This window comes from Neospora caninum, chromosome VIIb (assembly GCF_000208865.1).
Source record: "Neospora caninum Liverpool complete genome, chromosome VIIb".
In the NCBI taxonomy this organism is placed as follows: domain Eukaryota; phylum Apicomplexa; class Conoidasida; order Eucoccidiorida; family Sarcocystidae; genus Neospora; species Neospora caninum.
Window position 1 is genome coordinate 331,635 of NC_018394.1, and position 21,711 is coordinate 353,345.

A 21,711-nucleotide genomic window follows, 5' to 3' on the forward strand; every position below is an offset into this window, starting at 1 on the left:
ATTCATCCCGACAAAAAACCTAGAAAAGGGGTACCGACGCACCTGCGCAGTTTACGACTGTTTTGCTGTGTATGTCGAACTCGGCGCCTGTCTCACGATCGAGCACCCTCGCGCCTGCCTGGAGAGACAGGCAAGGACGACACAAAATCGTTTGTGGAAATGCGAGAGAGCAGTGAGGAAAATTTGGTGCGATGAGAAGAAATCGAGAAGAACAGCGCGCGTGCGCGCGCGCGCCTCTCTCGAAGAGACGTTATGGTTTTGCGGACTCACGACTTTCCCCTCTTCGTCTTTCAAGAGGCTGATGACTTCCAGGTGATTCGCGACAGCCGCGCCTTTCATGCCTTCAACGTAGCCGTCGAGCGTCGCAGTCAAGGCGAGTTGGAGGTTCATCCTGCTGTCGTTCATCTGGCCGTCAAAGTAGAGCAAGGAGCCCTTGAGGCCAGCCTCGGGCAGGAGCGGAAAGGAGAAGCGACTCGTCGCCGAAGGGAAAAACGAACTGGGCGGAACGCCTGCAAAAAACGGTGGAAGAACGCAGAAGCGGGGAGCGGAAAGGGGCTGAGAGAGACGCCAGCGAGAGGAGATCCGTGGATGCGTCTGTGTGTGCATCTCTGGATGCACTCCAATTTGTGTCCTTTGAGCGACGTGTAAGGTGAGAGGAGAGAGGCGGCAGACGCCCCGCCGTTTTGGCAGGTTCAGGCCGTGTGTGCACAAAGAGCTAGAGACTCGGTTGGTGCACGAGAGCGCAACAGGCGTGTACGTCACGAACGAGAGAGAGGCTGAGGGGCTGGAGTGCGGCGGGTTTGCCTGTCGAGGCGGCACACGAACGCCGCCGGAAGTGGCTATGCAGGCCTCTCGATGCGACGCCCCACAGAGCTATCTGGAGAGGAAGAGCCTCGGATCTGTTCACGGTCCAAAAGAGACTCGATCTCTTTCCTTCTCGTCTCCGCGTCCTCGCATACGCACCAGTCTGGAAGCAGCAGACGAGCTTGGACAGAAGGCCGTAAACTTTCACCCCTGCCCAGAAATACGGGACTTGCCAATACTTGTAGACGGGCATGAGAATCGCCAGAGGATGATTCATGTAAGGCGCCGCGGCGAGCATGTGCGCGCGCTCCTCGAGCGCCTCCCAAACGAGGTACAGCCTACAACAGAGGAGAGACAGAGGGAGAGAGACCAGAGAGAGGGTCCGCGAAAAAAAGCGGGCAAAACAACGCCGACGGGCCACGCAGGACACGCACCAGATCGGTCGGGAACGCGCAAAGGAGAAAAAGAGAAAAGAAAAAGAGAAAAGAAAACGAGGAAAGAAAAAGAGAAAAGAAAACGAGAAAAGAAAAAGAGAGGTGTGTGCGGAGGTGGAGGAGCGAGCCGCACGTGTGTGAAAGGGAAGGACCGGACCCTTGTTTTGTGCACAAGCTGGCAAGAGTGAGAGAAAGTCCCGCATCGGAGAAGTTTTTTTGGGAACAGACGAGGATGGATTGCTCTGGAAAATGCTGTTTGCGATTTCTCTTTGGACGTATGTACACACACAAACACAAACACATATACCGATATATACAATACTGTGTATTTCTCTGTGAAAATGCGCCTCGACGCCAATATTTATACATCTACATAAATACCTACTTCACCAGTATGTATACGAACGTATAAAGATTTAGTTTTTTGCTTTTGGGGGCGTATTTTTTCTGTGGGTGACGCTGACTGTCGCAAAAACGGAACCGAAGATCGTTTCCTTCCAGCAGGAAATCTGAGTGTCTATACACTCTGAACTGGAGGGTCACACTCCGTAGACGATTTTTTACGCGGGGAGGCGCGTCCTCTGTCGCCAGGCGACAGGCTTTTTGAGAGATCGAGGTTCTGCGAAACACGCGATGAAACTCACTGTCGCAAGTCGAGCTCTTCAAACGCTTTTTCCAGGTAGCGAACGCCGCCGTGAATGAGTTTGGTTGAGCGGCCGGATGTGCCGCCGCCGAAATCTTCACGTTCCACCAGGCAGCAACTCAAACCGCGCGTGGCGGCGTCCAGAGCCACACCACTCCCTGAAGAAAAAGAAAGGTGAGAAGATCTGCTCGCTTCTCAGAACGAGACGGGCAGCGCCTGCATGGCTATCCACAGGCATTGCTGGATGATGAGTATGCCGGTGTCGGTGGATACGAAGATCACAAAACGAGACAGGTAAAAAATCCAGTGCTACGCAGACAGAAACCTACAGCTAGACGTGAGCGTAAAAGTGGACAGGTGGAAGTATTTAACTGTAGGTGTAGAGATGAGCGGGAAGATCCATGAGCAAATGGGCGAAAAGTAACTGGAGGAAGAGGGACGCATGGGGGACGGAGGGGGGCGCGTGTTGGGAAGCCCGAAAAAGGAGACATCTCGAGGCTCAAAGAAACACACCTAAACGGATGGACAGCGCTCGAGTGCAAGTCTCGAGAAGTCTTCTTGAAACTGTTGCGTGTCTCTCGCTTCTTTACTTTTCTCTTCCGCTTCTGTCTCTGTTTCCGCTTTAGATCTGTCGCCATCACACACTGTCAGTGCCTCAATCGATCCCTCTGCTCTCTCTTTGCCTCCGTTTTTCTCCCTTTCTTCTCGTCTATTTGTCGCTCTGCTCTTTCTCTCTGTCACTCGGTTCTCCCTGTCACTCTGTTCTCTCTTGTGCAGTTCTCTTTGCTCTCGAGTTCCCTGTCGCTTACCTGTTGCGCCTCCGCCGATGACGAGTACGTCGAATCTTTCCTTCTTCATTCTCTCGATCATTTCCTCGCGGCTCGTCGGGAGATGCGCGATGGCGCCTCCTTGTCCGACGGGGAGGGAAGCGTAGTAGCGCGTCTCCTTCGGGATCATGCTTTTCCGGTGGTTATAATACAACCCTGCGTAGGCGGCGACGCCTCCCAGCCCGAGGACCCCCGCGGAGCACGACGCGAAGCGCGAGAAACGCCCCATGTTGTGCACGGAAACGGTCACAGCCGGAGAAGGCTCGGGACCGAGCGGAGCAAACTCGCAAAGGGTAGGAGAGGAAGAAAAGGGAAGGGAAAAGAAGGGAAAGGAGGGGAGACAAGGGATGCAAAGAAAGGGGAGACAATCACTGCAGAGAGAGGGGAGACAAGGAGTGCAAAGAGAGGCGCCGCGACACTGGAGGCGCAACGAAAGCGGCGGAACAGAACAGACCAAGTGACAGACGGTCGGTAGGGGAGTGAGAGCGAACGACGCGTGGAGAGGATCGAGAAGAGAGGGAAGAAGGACTCAAAACAAAAGCGCGTCGAGACTGGAGACACCAGGGGAAAGGGCGAGGAGACAAAAGCTAAGGCAAAGGACGAACAACTTTTCACCGGAGAACGGCGATCTGAGCGAGAACCGCGCGCCGTGGATCCGGGGATAGGTCAGGAGGCCAAGAAGACAGATGCCGAGAGAAAGTGGCGGATCGAAACAACGGACACCGATTCTTCTGCAGAAAGTGGAAAGCCCGACCTTTGCGGCGGGCCATTCGACGGGAAATGCGTATGACGCTATCTCGCTGTAGAATGGAGGCATGCCCCCTAAGGTGTACATACACCACGCGACTTGCCACGGGGGCTTTTTTGCGTCGAAAAGCACTACCCAACTTTCTCCTGCCAGTCCGAGAGCGGCTGCCTCTCTCTCATAAATCTTTCGAGCGGAAGATGTCCGGTGTTTCGTTAGAGAGAATCGGCGCAAGGACTGCTTTCCGCAAGACGGACCGGAGAGCGCCAGCACACACAGCGTGCAAGATCACGAAACGCGTACAGCGCACTAGCAAGCCGCCGTAAAAACACGTCGAACTGAACGGCGCAGAAAGTGCCAATAGTCGCAGGAATCCGTTTCTCTCCACGTTCACTCGGCTCCGTTGATGGTTATCTAGTTCCTGAGAAACCAGGAAGACGCCTCTTTTGTTTCCGCCGGCTGGCGCAACCGCCACGCGAGGTCTTCTGCCGTAGGAGGCCCGTTAAGGTTCCTGTGTAACAGCTTCCGATTCGCGCGAACTTTCGGTCGCAAGAAACTTTGATTTCACGAGGGCCCTCTCATACTCGAGAAAGTCAGACTCTCGAGGTCAGAAGACGGGGAAGTCTCTTCGGCGTCGAGGATCTGCGACGGAAACGGCGCGGAGTCGGTGGTGGCTCCCTGCAAGTTGGGACGACTTCCCCCTTTCTGCCGCTCGCATCTCCCTTTGTCCGGCATTGCACTCTAAATCTGGGGTCAGACGCTGAATGCACTTTGCAGGCTCCGTGCTCTCGAATACCTCTAGAGTCTCCATCTTGGATCCGAGGGATAGGCCTATGAGAACCGAGAGATCAGACGCACGCGTGCAAAAAACTTCGGTCCCTTCCTAGAGGGGGAAGAGCGGAGCGAGGAAGTCGCGGGATCAGCGTCAAACCTTGCGGGGGAAAGGACCAATTTTCTTTCCGAGTATAAACTCCCGTAGAGCACAACAGAGCACGGCTACGCAGCCCCGTTGGTCTTTGTCGCTAGGCCGGGAGTCTTCCAGAAAACACTTCCTCCGAGAAAAACTACGTAAAGAAGCGGCAACGACGCTACCGTATGCACCCTCTTGTGCTCTAGAAAATATTGAAGGATATCAGGGTAGTTCTACGCACTTCAAACGAGCACGCCTGCACGCCCCGCCACTCAAACCTGCGAAGCAGAAACAGGCGAACCTACAAGAGGAACTTGAAGGTTGAGAAGGGGAAAGACGGAAAGCGAGAAGCTGGTCGATAGATATCAACAGAGATGGAGACGCATGCATGTAGGTATATATATATATAGCTAGGGGTTGGCATATCGATACCGGTGGGTGTGTGTACCAACGTGCGCGTCAACGGTTTGACCCCAGTTTCCCCATTTGTTGTTTAGCGGCGATTTCCCTAGCCTTTCGGAGGGGAACATGAGAATCTTTTATGACATATCTCTCGCTCAAGGTGAACACGCCACCGAGGATTTCCCTTGCCGTTTGGCTCCTTTTCGAGGAAACTTTCCGAGATGCTTAGCGGACACTGGCCACGCCCATTTCTCTCGGCGCTCCTCCACTCTCTGGTGGAAGTTGAGTCTGCAGAAGTCTCCGACAAAATTTGTGGTTGTGTGCTCGTTCCTGAATCCTTGCTATCAACCAGATGCTTCTTTCAGCGAATGCGTTCTCCAGCAGTGTGTTCCACAAACATGTCGACTCCCACACGGAAAGCTGGTCGGGTGTACGCTCCTGACCGGTCACTTCCTCCGGAACTCCACGCGTCCGCACGAATATACATGTATGCACGCTTTCATGCGTACAGAGATCAGCACATCTCCCTCCCTAGACACACATATATATAAAAAAGGTTTTTGCTTCGTGCATGTGATGGCAAGTGTGTGTGGATTCCTAGGATTTGCTGGCGCGTTGTTCGAGACCAAATCATCGGCTGCTCTGCTGCTTCTTGAGTGTCTGCGTCTTGCAGTGTCAGTGGAGGTGCCGGGTGTTTTTGCCTTTCGGACTGTGAAAGGCAAGTTTGTTTCGTAGTAACCGTCGCCTCTGCTTGCGATCCTGGGCATCTATCCAGCGGAACAGCGAGGGACACACACCGAGGGCGGCCTCGTTGGCGGCAGAATGCAGGAGACAGTTGCGCCTCTCTCTCCGCATTGTGAAGTGAACAAAGGTGTTGGGAGACAGCGGGAAATCCACGAATAACCCCCAGCAGCGCTGCACAGAACGGTCGCGCGAACCCGCGGAGAAAAGCTGTCGCCTGCCTTCGCGTGTACCGGCAACCTCGAACACACACTTGCACTTTCAAACAAAAAACAAGCCTCCTCTTTTTTTATGCGAGCCATGAATAGTAAGTGCTTTTCGTGCGAAGGAACACACGCTTTTAGATGACTAAATTGATAGACGTAATTCATCTGCAGAGAGGGAGGCTGTCGTTTTTTGTCGAGCTAGGAAAGATCGCGGTGGCAGCGCGCTTGTCGAAAAGAGAGAGCGCTGGCCGGATGACCGTCGAAGCGAGAAAGCCCGCGGAGGCCGCGCAACTGCAGCAAACACCTGAGCGTGTGGGGGATGTGACAGAGTCCGTGTCTTTACGAACTTCGAGAGACAAAGCGACGTTCTGTGTCTCGCCAGTGTGTCAGCACAACTCCCTGTATATCAGCGGACTCGCGCGCAGCAGTTCCTTTTGAACTTTTAAAGAAGCAAACGCAGAGGTACGTCTTTTCCGCAACAAACAAGGTCATCCACGCACACGCCGCGTGTCCATATCACCCTTTCAAAAATGTGCGCCGACACTGCGTTTTTCGCCCGTTCCCCTCCCCGTTTTGGACGGGGTTGACGGCGGCTGCTTCGCCTGCCAGGCCTCATAGGCTTGCAAACACGCCGCTTCCGATACACTCCCTCGATTTTCTTTTCATCTCTTCCGCTTTCCCCCTCGTCCCCAGACTCCTCCCGGGAACGTTCGAACTGCAGCGAGGCAACCTTTTGTGGAATGCGAGACACATCCGAGTGTGCTTCGCAGCAGCAGCGCACGTACACCAGAACGTTGCCGTTTCCGTTTTCCCACGCGACTGGGACAGTTTCTCGTGCTATAGCCATATGTATCTATGCATGCCTATATGCATGGATTTTCTCCTGACACCCGTCAATACGGTGTAAGCTCTCCTTCTGTGAGTAGGTGAAATCTCGTGAAATGCGTGTGTGATGGACCGCGTTGATTTTCGTGTGTGTTGCTGCAGACTCCTTGTTTTTTCTCCGTCCTGCCGTCTTCGTCCACGGCCTGTCTTCCAGTGAGGATCTCAAGGCGTGTCGCCTGAAGATTTTCCAGCATTTGCGTCACACAGAAAGATGGCGAAGGACGCAGCAGCTGGAGACGAGAAGAAGAGGAGGAATGGCAGGAAGAAGAAGGACCCGAACGCGCCCCGGCGCGCGCTGTCAGCCTTCATGTTTTTCGCGAAGGAGAAGCGAACGGAAATCGTCGCCGCGCACCCCGAGCTGAAGTCTCAGATGACAAAGGTCGGGAAAATGGTCGGCGAGGCGTGGGGGAAGTTGACCCCCGAGGAAAGGAAGCCGTTCGAGGAGAAGGCAGCCCAAGACAAGGCCCGCTACCTGACTGAGAAGCAGGAATTCGAGCAGAAACACTGAGCGTCGAGAAGATCGACCGGTAGAGGTCGGCGGCCGTTCTCGGCGAATGTGTCACAGGAAGACGAGAGAACAACCGAGTCGTGACGAGGAGACTTCTTCGGCGCTCCCGCCCTCGAGTCGACAGTCGTTGCGCCTGCTTTTTTCCGCACCTGGCAGGTGTATGTACACCCCAGCCGAAGGTGCGGGGCAGTTACACGAAGTGTACATACAGCTGACTGGTGGCCGCATGCAGTCCAGTGGGGTGTACGTACACCCCGAATCTTGACGAACGCAAGCTTTGTAGACAGTCATCGTCTCGTATTTGTTGGCAGAAGTGGTGTCTTTGGAGTCGATTCACGCCTTTCTGTTGAACGCTCTGGCGCACCAGAGATTGTGTGGCATCCACTGCCTGTCGGCGAACGGCAGCGCTGGGGTTCCGCGTGGTCTCGCTTGACTTCAGTTCCTTTCCGAGTTGTCTCTCGGAGGCGCCCGTCGCCTTCTGAAGAGCGGGTGAAACGTTGACGGAGTATATATACTGTGGAAAGCCGAATGGCGAACGCGATGGAGGACCGACTCGAGCACTGCGTTGTGTTTACTAGATCTGGTGCCTGCTTGAGTCGGTCCTTTGTTATCTTCAGTGGGAGTGAAGGACGCGGGGTAAGGGACTTGCCTGCTGGCTCTGTAGTTTGGACAGTTTGTGCCTGACTCGCAGAAGGCGCTGCGCACAGAGCCCCCCGCTCCCCGTCGGGTGTCACAGGTCGCCAGCATTTGCGGCGTGCGGGGAACGCGTGGTCTCTGGGTGATGTCGCTTCGTTTCCTGAGGGCTGTCAGGCGTAATGCTGCGCACGACTGTCCGAGCCTGTTCGACCGGTCCCGTTCCGGCTCCGTCCCGCCTCGGCTGCACGCTTCGAGGCGGCGCAAGCAGAGGTGGACCTCTTCTCCATGCGGTGTTGCCTGTCTCGCCGCATGGAAAAGAGCGAGGGAAGCTGAGGAGCAGAGCCGCGCGCGCAGAGGCAAGCGCTGGAGGGAGACGAGCGAGAGAGAGATGGGAACGTCTCCGCCTGCGCAGCTGAAGTTTTTGTGTCCAGCTGCCAGGAAACGCAGAATGGGGGGGGGCGCGCGTTTCAAGGAGGCAAAAACATTTGCGGGAAGCTTGTGACTGTAGATGCACACGAGACGCGAGAGAAGAGGGTGGAGAGTAACCGGTTCGTAGTGAGCCCATTTCTTGGGGGTCTCTAGGCGCAGTTCGTCCAGCATCCGGCAGTGTTGAAGCGATAAGCGTTTGGCGAGAGGAGAGAACGGGTGAACAGGGTGTGTGTGCTCCTGTAAATCGCCATTTGTATAGAGATTGTGCATATGTACATATTGTTGTTTTTGCATGTACGTGTACTTGTGGATATCTATCCATGTGGACGAGTATATCATTTGAGAACGAGATGATGAAAATTTGCTTGTCTTTCGTGTCCCTTTGAAATCAAAGCGGAAACTGACGCCTAAACAGGAAGGGCCGTCCCACCAGCACAGGCGCCCCAGCTGTATGTACACCGGAACAAAACAGGCCTTCCACTTTACATTCGTTTCCGTTTCTCGGTACTTCTTACTTAGTCTTTCGGCCCAGATAGTCTCGCAGATTCACTGCACGGAGGGCCTCACAGAAAAGAACCTCCAACGCCGCGGGGGCCGTACGAGACCTGTGCTACTCCCTGGACCTCTCACAGCTGTACGTACACCCGAGAGAGGCGGCGATCGTGCCGCACATCTGGTCTGCAGTCGCTTCGCCCAGTCGCGGAGAGAAGCAGACTGAGAAGAGCGAGGAAACGGGCGTGGCACACTGGGTTTGGATTTGACATTTCTGACAGCCGCCCGTGGCCTTCAGCACTTGCGAAAACGCCTCTTCGTCTCGCCTAGAGAGATCGGTTAACGCACTCAGTGACTCTCGCCACAGTCACGCGGTCTCAGACAGTCGAACCTGTGAAGGTGAGGTCAGCTGCCTTGTGCACAACTTCCACTTTCGGGACGTTTTTCGGCTGTAAAGAATTCAACCCTCGAAAAATGGTGTAACTCGCGAGGTGGGAAGACGGAGGCTGCATGCGCTAAAGAGCGACTGGTGAATCAAGTGGGCACCGCCTCAGCGAACGAAAAACAGAACGCGGCTTTTGCCCCGGGGAAGCGTCGCGGGGTCTATTCTCGTGGTGTCGGCAAGGGCGCATCATTCCTTCGTTCCCCTCAATCTACTTTGCAAGACGACGCGCGCACCGCGAACCTTTATCTTTCGTCTTTCGTGCATGCACACATATACGGCTTCGAACGAGGGAAATGCGTCAGAAATCCGGCTCTCGTGGCGATTCTCGCTGGCTCACATCCGGGTGTCTAGACACCGCTCGCCTCGACTTCCTCTGTGGGTCAGTTTCCCTTTGTTTCGTGCGCTTCGTCGACTTGGTCGTGCACCAGAGAAACACGCGTTATCCCTGCCTGCGTTTCCGCGAAAACACACTACCCGCGGTGAGGCAGGATTGTCTGTGCAGCTCGAATCACGGCGAGTGCGCCGCGCGCGCTCCAGGCTCTCTGAAACAGTCAAGACTGGTCAAGCTTTTCAAAAAAAAAGTTTACCAAATAACAGACACATTCGCGGTTCTCCGCCGTTATGCGCCGGGTCCCGAAAACCCTCGTGTGCTGTCTCGCTGGCGATGTATCTTTTTTCTCCCTTTCAGGCTGCGTTTACGTCGCCAGAACGTGACCCAAACGCGTCACACGTGCGTGGGCATTGCACGCGTTTTCCTTCCTCAGAGCTCCGCCAGTTACCACGAGCGGCTCCCTCTCCGCGTTTCGCGAGACTTGCAGAAGAGCGAAAGGAAAAAATACACGCTCACACCGGCGGCTAGGCACTCCCGAGTCGCCTTCCCAGACTCCCGCCGGAGCCGACGAGCCGAGTATCAACTTCGATGCACAGATGGTCACAACTAATCCTTGTACGGTTTGTCCTACTGCACTCCTCAGCACCCACCTGTCACGCACTTCTTTGTACGGCATGTGCAGGCTCACAGGCTTTTTTTTAACACAAGAAACACCGCACATATTTAGAACCATGCTCGCCACACGTTACCGCAAATACATATAAATACGAATAAATGCGAGGCAGACAAACACCGAGTGCGACCAATTTCGGCATTCGACGCGGCGAGACTGGCCCTTTTTCTCAATACACCCTCACGGGGAGGAGCTCCACATGGCCCCAACAATTCATGTATACATATATATATATATATATATATATGTCTGTAACACTTCATGTATACGCATATATTTAGATATATATATATATATATATCCCGGATTTGGATAGATTCGTAAATGCATGTCTGTAGCCAAGTTGGGCAGAAAGGTTAGGCTTCTGCGTGTGAACTGTCGGGTGTAGCGTTTCTCATCGAGAACCCCACACGTGTGCGGGGTGCTAGAAGAGCCTCAGGGGCTGATGATCTGCATGCGTCGCGTAGAAATGAATCTGCGCCCATTCGCGCCCGTAGGCGAGGCCGAGGAGAGGCGGACCTGGGAAATCCAGAACAGAGCACCTTCCATCGCACACGGGAGTTTTCGCGCTCGTTTTTCTTGGGAAAAAGTCTCTCTGGTGTCTCAAAAAAGCGCAGCGTTCGCGGTACACAGTTGCAGCGCGTCTCTCCCAGAAAGACACTTTCTCACAAGAGAAACTCGAAACAGCCGAACGAGACGAAGACACAGCACAGAAAAGGCACGTGAGAGAAGCGGACAGGGGTTGAGCCGAGGAGAGAGAAAAGAGGGGAGGTAGAGCAACAGAGAGAACATACGGGGAAAGGCGAAGTGGAAGTTGGAGCGAGAAGCACACGCCGCAAGCGGAAGAGACACATTCACTGACGAGAAAGAAACTGCGGCACGAGAGCCCGAAGAAGCGAGACTGGCAATGCATGCAGGTTCGCGCACGAAGCAAAACAAGCTGGCCGCATGCAAGGCTTACCAAGCATCAGGCATGCCCAGAAGATCGCATTGGCAACCAGTTTCTTGTGCCGGTAGAATCCACCCAAGGCAATCAGGGGAATTTGGAGGAGCATCAGACCGAAAAGATACAACCGAACAAAACGGAAACAGACTGCCTGCAACAGACACGAGAAGCCACAGCAGACAGGACGAAAAACACAATGCTGACGGAAAAACTCTTTGGTTTTTCAAAAGACGCGTCAGAGAGTCAAGACTATCTGCGCCAAATGTAGACGCATACATCGGTTTAGACCTAAACATATATGAACAGGCATATACACATACTTGCATATATCTCCATATATCCATATATATATATATATATATATACATCTATAAATGTATATGTGAGAGAAGGCGCTTTTTAAAGACATAGGGAGACTGCAGAAGGGGAAGCAAAGTTAACTTTGGAGGCAGGTCTTGGTAGGGACGCAGGAGCCGCAAGGATAAAAAAGGTGTCTTGCTACTTTCGGACGATGCAGTAGATGATTTACGAAAGACCACGGTTTTCGCGTCTTTTCTCACCAAAATCATCTCGTGGAGGAGCGCGGAAAACAAGAAGGTGGCGAAGGCGGCGGTTTTGTGACTCCACTGCAGGCACGTTGCCCAATGCAGATAAAAGGAGGCGACATGCATTCCCCTCTGTGTTTTTTTTTGCAAATGTCCTTTCGCTTCTGCATACGTGGGGAACAAGGCGAGTTCCTAGAGGACACACTTGAAGTTCCCGCAAAATTACTCTTGCGCCTTTGGATAGGAGGAAAGATCGGCAGGCAGCGGTAGCACCGATGCACGCTGGGGACGACACAGTATCGATTCAGAGATGTAGCGGAAACGAGGACACTCTGCGCAACGCCGAGACACAGCTCTAGGCCGAGAAGGATACAAACGCTCAGATCTCCAAAGACGGTGTGGACTGAAAAAAAACGCGGCATTCTTTGAATACAGGTCGTCTTGTCGCTTCCTTGTTTTCAGCGTCTGGACTTGCCTTGTATCTCTGTTGTGTTTCCATGTACACGTGACGGAGGAGAAATCGGTGCACTGGTTTGTTCCACTTTCGCGAATATTCGTCCCAGTTTGTGCTGTTCCACCAATCCTGAAAAAAATCGCAAAAAAACCAACCAGGCAACTCTTCCGCCGCCACAAAAGACGAAGCCTAATCCGCAGCGACATATCAAGTATCTAGATAGGTATGTGGACACATTCACTATCACACCAATGAGTATGCGTGCTTGAAGCTCAGGTGCCAGCATAAGAGCGATATCATTCGCATGTGTGCGACATTTTCACGTGTTCTAGAGACAGAACCTTCCTTAAACGTGCGGTCGAGTCTGTAGCGAGGCTGCACTGGTTCGGCGAGCCTTCTCGACAGGGAAAGGTGTGCTTCACAACGGCGGCAATGCATGCGCAAGATGCATTGCTGGGAAGGAAGACACCCGCACGACACGACAACATCCCCACTCTTTCAATCCACATGCTGTTTCGGGTTTTCGCTTTTTAGGATTTTTAGGATTTCACCTGTCGCTTTTGGCGGTGTTTGTCTCTCGACCTGTCCAGCTTACGTCGTAGAAGTTTCGATTCGCGAAATTCGTGATTTCTGCTGCCAAGTTGCAGATGCACTCAAAGAGAATGTAAAAGATGAGGATGTCGAGGAAGAGGAAGGGGAAGACGAGACTGAAGATCGCCTCCGTGATCGACATGGTGGGCGCTCGCATCATCGTGGGAATTAAATACGACGTGCATGCGAGGTACATCACAACCTGCAAACGCCGAGCAGAGAGGACAGATCGGCGAGACGCAAAACAGAAATGCAGCGAGCGAAGATGCCGAGGAGGCGACAAAAAGCAAACAAGGAACTGTACGAAAGCGGCCGGAGAAGAAGGAGGGAGAGGGGAGATAAAAAAAAGAGAAGAAAACGAGGAACGGAGAGAAAGACAAGAATGAGCCGACGAGACGGACGAGAGGCAACGAAAGGAGAACGAGAAAATGAGGAAAGAAGAAAAGGAAGCGAGGATAAAAATGACAAGGTGTTTACCCAGGTTCGACGCCGTAGGCAACAAGCGAGACAGCGTCGACGAAGAGCAGGAGCGAGGCACGACAAAATATGAAGACTGACGCGAAAAGGTGTCTTCCTACAGAACGTTCCTTCCCCTCTCAGTCAGCCTGTCCCTCGAAATATACATCTATATTGATATATGAATATATATACCCCTAGTTATACATATATATATATATATATATATATATATATATATTGCATACATATTTTTGCCTGCGTGCAGAGAAGTAACAGCATTTGCAGGGAGGAGCGTTTGAGATTTGTCAAGATTCCTTACCATCGCGCCGACCATGGAAAAAAGTTTGCACACGAAGTAGGCGGGACGGAAGCCTCCCCCCCTTCGATACGTCGGTTCGTAGACGAGAACGGGGCAAAACAAATAGTCGCAGAAGTTTCTCAGGGTCACCTGCACAAACCAGAAAGAACCACGACCACGTAGACAGAACGCTGAAGAGGCCGACAAAAGGCAGGCACGCACCCAACGAACCGCAGTCAGAGACACCGAGGGGCGGAGAGAGAGACACCGGCGGCTGGGAGACACAGGTATGACGACAGATCTTCAGACGCAAGCGACGCAGATGAGGCGACACACAGAGCGTCCAACGCTTCCACAGATGCGTACACATCAAGTCATATACTCATTCCTTGTCGCATGCATGCACAAATATCTATGCCCCGAGATTCACATATACATATATACATATATGCAAGTATCCAGATATGTACGTGTTTAACGAATAGAGTGAAAACGTCGGGAATCCGAGGGAAATGCGTGGTGGCATTGAGGCGGCAAAAGGCGCCAGAGGACACCGCGAAAGCGGTTCGAGAGACAGCGGAAGGCTGGCGGGTAAAGCAACATCAAAACGAAAAGAGCGAGGCACATTTGGTTCCCACGCACATTCTCGGGATACCCCGGCGTCGCCTTCCCGTTCCGCATGTCGTCGCAAAAGTTCATGTTTGTCTCGCTGTACGAGTGCATCTGAGAGCACAGGAAAGCAGATTCCACGGAAACCCTGAAACCCCACGCGCGACCTCAGGCCTCCGCGGAGCCGGAGGGGAGAGACGCCATTCTCCCGTATAAGCATGAAAGGCGATCTTTCCGTGAACTGACCAATGCCTCCTGTTATACCTGCATCTTGTATCTGCATCGATCTGCCTACAGGATACTATAAAGAGATCACATGACTCGCGTGTGTCCTGCATATCGCTGCATGCGGGGAGTTCCGACCGGTTCATTTTCGCGGAAACGCGCCTCAGTCTCCGTCTGATGAGTCGCGCGTTTCTCCTTCCCCTTTTGTCCTTCTCTGCCCGACGTGCTTTCCGCCTTCTCGCATGCCTTTCTTCAACAGGTGAACCCACGCAACCTCCTCTCCTTCCTCTTTCTCCTTTTCACATTCGCTGGCCGTGGGACCGATTTTCTTTTCGAGTGCAGGGTGTGCGACTCAGAAGCTTCGAGCACACGGCCACGCCTTCAGTGATCACCCCGATCGAAATCCACTGCTTTCCACGACCGTCTCCCCACCCTGTATTGATGTCTCTATCGTTTCCCGCAAGCGCATTTCCGAACGAAAGCACTTAATATATGCGTGCGTATAATTAGGTAGCCAAGCGTGACTGTATAGAGAGATAAGCAAATCCATGCACTAATGTGTGCGCCTGTGCAGCAACCTGGAGATGTGTGTGGAGACAACACCATTCGTGGTGCATGCGTGTTTCCGCTCTCGCTCCCTCTCCGGGTTCCGCGCGAGCCACGATCCCGTTTCTGAGGCCGGGAGAGTCTCCTGAGAAGCGAGATTGGGAAGCGACAAACGGAGACGAAAAGGCTTACCTTCATGAACTGCACGACCGCGATCATCTGGACAAAGGCTGCAGGGATGATCGGCCAGCTGCGAGGAGACGCCGCGTGCCCGACGGAAACGCGCAACAAAGACAGAGAGGACAAACCGACGCAAAAGTGAAAAAAAATTGACGATAAAACGAGGCGACGAAAACAGTGAAGATACACCCGAACGGCGCACCCTCCCTGCTCGCTACAGGCGGGCAGCATGCGCACATTTAGGCGTTAGGGCTTAAAGAGGGCGTAAATGCGTCTTCACACGCCGGCGTCAGTCATGCGAAGCAGAGGAAAAAAGAGACACATCACAGGAAGTCACTGCGCGTGTCTCCGACAAAAGAGAGAAGCGTCCCGGGCGACAGGGCCAGCGATGTGGGGACAGCGAGGGACGAGCCGAGCCGAACGACCAGAAAAGAAAGACGAATCTTTGCGATCGCAGGATTATGCGAGCACACACGCTCAGACACACGGGCGCGCGCGTGGAGAAAAGGAAGAGGCCAAGCTCTGTTTAGACGAAAGATTCAAAGCATCGCACACTGAGTCACACATGTGGTAACAGGTACACCCCGCACCTCTCACTCACAAAACGCACACACACTCGCACATATCACCTCTCCCTACGTTTTTTCGACAAGAGAAAGAGATACACGCCGAAACACGGATGCACACTCCCAAAACATGAACACACGTATATCCTTTTATTTGCACTTTAAACACGCAGACATAGGCATTATATATTTAGATATATATATATATATATATATGTACAGGAACGCCTACGTGAAGGTATATTCTCGTCCCTATTGATAGAGTTTGAGGCGGAGACGGTACTTACGCGTTGTACAGACAGCTGCAGACTGCGTATCCAATCGCTGCTGACTGGGTCAAGTGTTGGAGGAAAAGAAGCATGCGGCGGCTGAGTCTTCCGCGTAGATACAGCACGTGGAGATGATACGCCCTGAGAAAAGCCGCGCAGGCACCAGACTGCAGTGCGACTCGGAGGTGCGCTCAGTTCACACCCTCCGAATCCGAAATAACATTCGAAATGCAAGCACAATGCGCAAAAGCGAATGGCGCGTGGACACATCCAAAGTCGGTCGTAGATAAGCAATTTCAAATACGCATATATAAACCTTTATACATATGGATTGAAGAGAGAGTCCACAGACAGCCAGAGATAGGTATGCATGTATACCTGTACACATATGAATAAACATATGCATACCTATGCACTTGCAATATAACCAGAGAGGCGCGTGCGTCTGTGGAATGTGGTGTGCAAACGGCTACATATATATATATATATATTTATTTATATTTATATACGGTATATATATATATATATATACATATATGCCAGAAGGCAAGAGAAGCTGCGACAGACCGCTCCCGTTCTTCAGCTCATTGGCCGGCTGAGAAAGTTTGCGAAGCTGCGCAGAAAGGCAAAAGGAGTGTGTTTCCGATTCCCAGAAGGGGAGATTTTTGGTCTTACGTGAAGGACCAGGCAAACAGCTTCGCCCACATAAACATCTGACAGGAAAGGAAGCACACGACGAATCGTGGTCAGTTAACTTTTTTCTTATTGTTCCCACGCACAGCTGGATCCATACATAAAACTTGAAGATTCACAGGGAGACAAATACATAAGAGAGAAAGATACAGATTTATGGTGGGACGATATCTACATCTATGAATCTCTCTCTCTATCTCTCTCTCTCTCTCTCTCTATATATATATATATATATATAATGGATGGAGTGACATTCACATGCACGTTCAAATAATTTTATATATGTATATGTACATCCATGTTACAGGGATACAGATACATGCGTGTGGTAGTGAAAGCAGTGTGGAGCTTGGGTTGCCTGGTCTCACGCTGATTGAGAGAAAAGAAGACAAAAATGGAAATGCAAAGCCTACGCTGGTACAAGTGGTGGCGCACATGCACAAACCCCCAAGTGCGCAGACACGGTTTACCATGCTGGAAATGACAGAAAACCAGAAAAGCTAGAAATGTGCTGTTTGTGCATTGAGGAGTATGTACACTTGGTTCTAATACGGTGTCTTTTCCGCTTTCTTCCAAACAGACCGGTCCTTCCTCTGGGCTCCTCTGTGGCGTCGCACATCTGAGTTTCCGTATCATTCTTTCCGGCCTTCTCACCAGGAAGAAAAAATCGTCAAACATTGCCCTCGCGAGCTGAGAAGAGAGAGAGAGAAGAGACAGTGCACCCGTGGAAGACGGGTCGAGGACGGAGTGCACGGACGAAGGCGTCAGCAGCAGGAAAACGCGAGATGGAACAAGAGGAAACACATCAAGAGGGAGACGGGAGACAGAAGCCGCAGGGATGGAGGAGGCGGCAAAAAAGCTGACGCCAAGAACAGACCAGGCAGAGACCCAGGAAGAGGGAAACGACGCAAAGACACGATGCGGAAGTGTGTGCATCCTACAGCGCTTGAAAAGAGGCAAACGAGAAAGACTGGGGCGCGGAACAAGACACAAAGGGACTCACCGACGGGTCGACGAACTCTTTGCTGTCATACCAGCGCAGAATGGGATTTGCGACGAGATAGAAGATCGCTGCTATCACTGTACATACAGCGGAAACCGGAACGCACACTCTTTCGCGGTAGGTTGGAGAAGCACGTGCGCCAGAAGGGCGCGATACGGGAGAGAGGAAGGCCACAGCTGAGCCGCACTGAAGCGCATGCAGGAGAAAGCTAAGAAGAGCGCAAAGGGAGACTCCGCGGAGAGAAGGAAGAGGAACAGGGAAGACGCTTGAGGAGCCCGAGCAGAAGCAGAAAGCAACGCACGGGTGGCTCGCGGGAGACCGGCACACACGGCTCCAGCAGCAGAGGCGTGACGAGGAGACACGCACGGGAGAGAGAGTGCAGGAGCATCCAACAGAGGAGGCGAAGTTCTGTTGGTGTCAAAAAGTGCAAGGATGCAAACAGGAAAGCGTCGAGCCGGCGCGTCCAAGGAAAGGAAAACGAAACGGAAGAAAAAGAATATAAACGGAGAGCGCGCGGCTGCTGAGATGAGAGCGTAGATCAGGTGGATGGCGCCCGACGTCTGCTCGAGTTGAAACGCCACACAGAGAGAGGAGAAAGCGGGGACTTCAACCGCTTTGTCTTTTTCTTACAGAGAAGCACGGAAATGCCTCGGAAGTCTGAACGTGCGAGATCTGAATTGGCATCGAAAAAATCGAGTTTGGAAGGAAACGTCTTCCCGTCTTCGTTCTCCATCTTCTCTTCATTTTCCGACTCTCCCCGAGAGATGCCTTCTTGTTTCTTGCCTCCTCCGTTCTCGTCTTCCTTCTGGCCCCCGTGCGCGGGGGTTTGTCGTTCTTCGCTGGTATCTGCATTTGCTCTTTTGTGTTGTGCATCGCTAGGAGAAAGGCGCTCCCTTTCCGCCTCAAATCGTCTCTCGCTGCCTCTTCCGTGAGCCGCTTCTCCTGTGTCTCTGCTGCCGTCATGCGTGTGTTCTCGCGAAATCTCTTGTGAGGGCGAGCATGTGCTGGCTGTCTCCTCAGGGGACGGCGCGCACGTCGCCGGCTCCGCAGCGCTTCGCGACCTGTCTCCGTTCTTCAGAGCCGGCGGAGTCCAGCTAGGTGTCTCCGCCGGCTCAGCGGTTTTGCCGCCGGCAGCGAGAGGAGAGGAGACAGCAGAGGAAGGAGAGACGGAAGAGGGAGGAGAGAAGGACGAGGAAGGAGAGAAGGAAGAGGAAGGAGAGAAGGTAGAGGAAGGAGGGGAAGACGACGAAGGAGAGAAAGATGACGAAGGAGAGAAAGAAGAGGAAGGAGAGAAAGAAGAGGAAGGAGAGAAAGAAGAGGAAGAAGAGAAAGAAGAGGAAGGAGGAGGCGAATGGTCTGTGGTGACCGTCATTGAAAGAAAGAAGAAATCAAGACTGTTGGGGCCGAAGGAGACAGATGATGAACGAGCTACACCAAAAGCGACAGATAAAGCACAGGAAGGCGAGGGAGGCTATGGAGGAGAGGAAAAACAGAAGAGAGGAAGAGAAACTCGCGGATAGACAGAGGACGAGAAGAGGACAGACGGACACGGATCGAAAGATCTGTGAAGGGGAGGAGGAGAGCAGGCGAATGACAAGGAGAGGTCAGAGACCAAGTTGGAGACGATTAGGAAGAGCGCGACCAGGCCGGTCCGCGAAATGACAAAATGGGGCCACGGTGTGCAGTTGGTTCACGTTGCACACGCGACACAAAAACGCCTGGCAGGGCGTGACAAAGAACGATAGAAAAGAGTGTACGGCGACTACCCTGACTCTCCTCTTCTTCCTCTGCAAGAAAATAGATGGGTCTGGGGTTGACCTTCGCCGTCAGGTTCGGCGCGCAGCATCCTCGTTTCAGTGGAACCGGCTATTCCCCGACGTGGGCGCCCTTGAGTGTCCTTGGTGATGTCTCACCCAGAAGAAAGCTGCCGAACGAGGGAGGTCCGTTTTCGTGTCTTTTTTCGGCGGCTGAGAGAAGTTGTTTGTCTCGAGCGCGCCCGCGCTTCTGAGTCGCTGTCGTCTCTCTACCGCTGCTGCCTCACGCGAGTGACACAAATAGCCGCGCCGAGCCCGTGGAAAACGTGTGTCTCTCTTGTCTCGGCTTAAGACAGCACGGAAGGATGCCCAGAGAAGAGGGGAAAAGTGCAAGACGGCACAAACTCACGAAAGAACGGAAAGAGGCAAAACGGATGCCTGACAAGAAAACAAAACAGAGAGCGCGCGCCTTTTCGCACGCAGACAACACTGCCGGTCACCCCCTAAGCGCAACTCATTCGAGGCGCCCGGACGGGTGAGACACCCGGGACTGCAGGGAAGCAGGTGCCGAGACTTGTGCATCAAAGAAAGAATGCGTGAGCCAAAATGCTGGCAAGACGGAGAAAGCAGCGAGAGAAAGAACGGAAACAAGGGAAAATCTTCGCGGGAGAGGTCGCAGAAGCGAAGCGCAAATCGAGCACGCCGACTTGCTTGACGCGCGCGCTAATGTTGAGGTGTTCATGCACTTCGCGGATGGCCCGCTGGAACCTTCAAGGTTCTCCTGCCTGCCTCCTCGCGGCATTCTTCTGCATTAGACACTTTGAACTTTGAGACGCTATCTTCAGGCGTTTTGGTCCTTCTTCCTTGTTTCTGCGGAGCTCCAACCCTCCTGGCTTCCATTCCAGCGCTTGTCTCGAGTCCACATCACACGGTTTTCTTCGTGTGCAGGATCCGTCTCCCACTGCGCGTCAACAGGCGCGCTCCCCCTGGGTTCGCCTGCCTCAATTCTGTCAGTGTCTAATGGCTCCGAAATTGCGAACGGATGCTGAATCATGCCAGATTTGCAGTTTTAAATGGGCCGAAGAAAAACCGAGACGGTTGCAGATCTTCCGCGGTTCTAACGCGACTCAGGGCCGAAAGTCCCCGGCGTCACCTGCAGCGGAAAAGGGGTTTGACGAGGGCCTTCCCGTAGATTCCCCTTCGTCTTGCGGATACAGTGGCGATAATAATTACAAAAGGCATCCATTTTGTTCCCTGAGAAACGCAGCTGCCGCTCAGTAGTTTGCCGTGGCAACAGACACCCACTCAATTCAAGAGACTTGACTCACTGGTACCTGTACCCGTTTCTCGCGTAGGTCAGCTGGGCGAAATGCCTCAGTTTTCACCTCAGTCGCAATCCCCCTTTTTCTGTGCAAAAGAGAACCAAATAGACGTACACAGTTGTACATGTTTCGAGAGCAGATCACAGTTGCGGAGCAACACGCACAGCGATGTCCAAATTGGAACGGGCACGTTGTGGAGAAGAGCCTTTCTCTCGGCTGTGAGAGATCGAGACCGCGCGAGTTGGGCCTTGCCTCCCTCCCACAGACGCGACTCAGAGACATGATCCCCGCAGAAGTCAGCACGAGGCAGGAATTTACTCGACTTTGAAAGCAGCTGCGGCTGTGCGGGCGAATAGCGTAGAAGCGCATTTCTTCTGTACTGGTAGACACACGCTGACCTCGTCAACGTACGCACACGACCGGCATTTCTTCTCCGATTCAAACAGTACGCAAAACGAGGGCACCAAGTGCCAAAGAGTACAGACAACGTCGTTTCCTCACAACAGAGGGTTCACTGCAAACCTTGAGCTCGCATCCAAAACGCAGTTCGGCTGTGAATATAAAAGGTGGAGAATCCACGTGTTGCACTTTGCCAGTTTGCTCGCTGAGAAGGTACTAGAAGACTAAATTGCGGATAACACGGGTTTGCTGCCCGCAGAAAAGGTAAGTTCTCGGCCGCTCAGGCATCGCCATCACCCGGTGAGTGACGATCTGCTTCGCGTAAGGCCTTTCCACGGGCTGTTCCTTTCGTTTCGCGCTTCCCTTTTCCCCGACGTGCGGACAGAAGACGCTTATCGCCAGCAGGGAGCGAAGGAATGACCAGTCCCTCGTGGGTAAATCTCAACGACGGAGGCGCGGTTCTCCACAAACCTGTTTAACCATGCAAACAGCCGCAGAGGACTTGGACGGAAGTGGTCCGAAATCCGGATTTCACCCGCGCTTACGGGCGGCGGGAGTCGGCAGGCCCAGGAAACAGCGATGCATGCAGGAAGGCCACGGCTCTACACAAGATCCCACCAGCGTCTCGCTGTTTCTTCTACAGGTCTAATTTGAAGGACACTCGCCTACGGAGAGAAACCGCGAAGCTCTGTGGGCCAGTTATGGACTTGACGTCTGTGCTCACGGAGGGATTCCATACTC

General features: G+C 53.1%; 3 protein-coding genes across 3 annotated transcripts in view; 1 reads left to right on the forward strand and 2 right to left on the reverse strand.

Annotated features, from left to right (window-relative positions):
* The window catches only part of NCLIV_024220 (putative glycerol-3-phosphate dehydrogenase), a gene marked incomplete at both ends in the record, with an annotated part of 10,231 nt that extends 7,294 nt beyond the window's left edge, over positions 1–2,937 (reverse strand). The window contains 4 exons of the mRNA XM_003882617.1: positions 271–509; positions 964–1,142; positions 1,883–2,039; positions 2,691–2,937. Coding sequence (XP_003882666.1) covers positions 271–509; positions 964–1,142; positions 1,883–2,039; positions 2,691–2,937 — 822 coding nt within the window. The remainder of the gene's footprint in view (positions 1–270; positions 510–963; positions 1,143–1,882; positions 2,040–2,690) is intronic.
* A 3,871-nt stretch (positions 2,938–6,808) lies between these two features.
* NCLIV_024230 (Zgc:123215, related) lies at positions 6,809–7,105 on the forward strand (the record flags this gene model as incomplete). Its single annotated transcript, XM_003882618.1, has 1 exon — positions 6,809–7,105. One exon carries the CDS (start codon positions 6,809–6,811, stop codon positions 7,103–7,105), a length of 297 nt encoding a protein of 98 aa, XP_003882667.1.
* Positions 7,106–10,535: 3,430 nt separating this feature from the next.
* Positions 10,536–18,867, reverse strand: NCLIV_024240 (putative sterol O-acyltransferase; the record flags this gene model as incomplete). The annotated part of the gene is made up of 12 exons (XM_003882619.1): positions 10,536–10,630; positions 11,073–11,208; positions 11,618–11,683; positions 12,652–12,849; positions 13,426–13,554; positions 14,047–14,127; positions 14,977–15,034; positions 15,818–15,940; positions 16,475–16,512; positions 17,147–17,182; positions 17,496–17,572; positions 18,126–18,867. The coding sequence occupies 12 exons, from the start codon at positions 18,865–18,867 to the stop codon at positions 10,536–10,538; spliced, it is 1,779 nt and encodes a 592-aa protein (XP_003882668.1).
* Between the last annotated feature and the right edge of the window lie 2,844 nt (positions 18,868–21,711).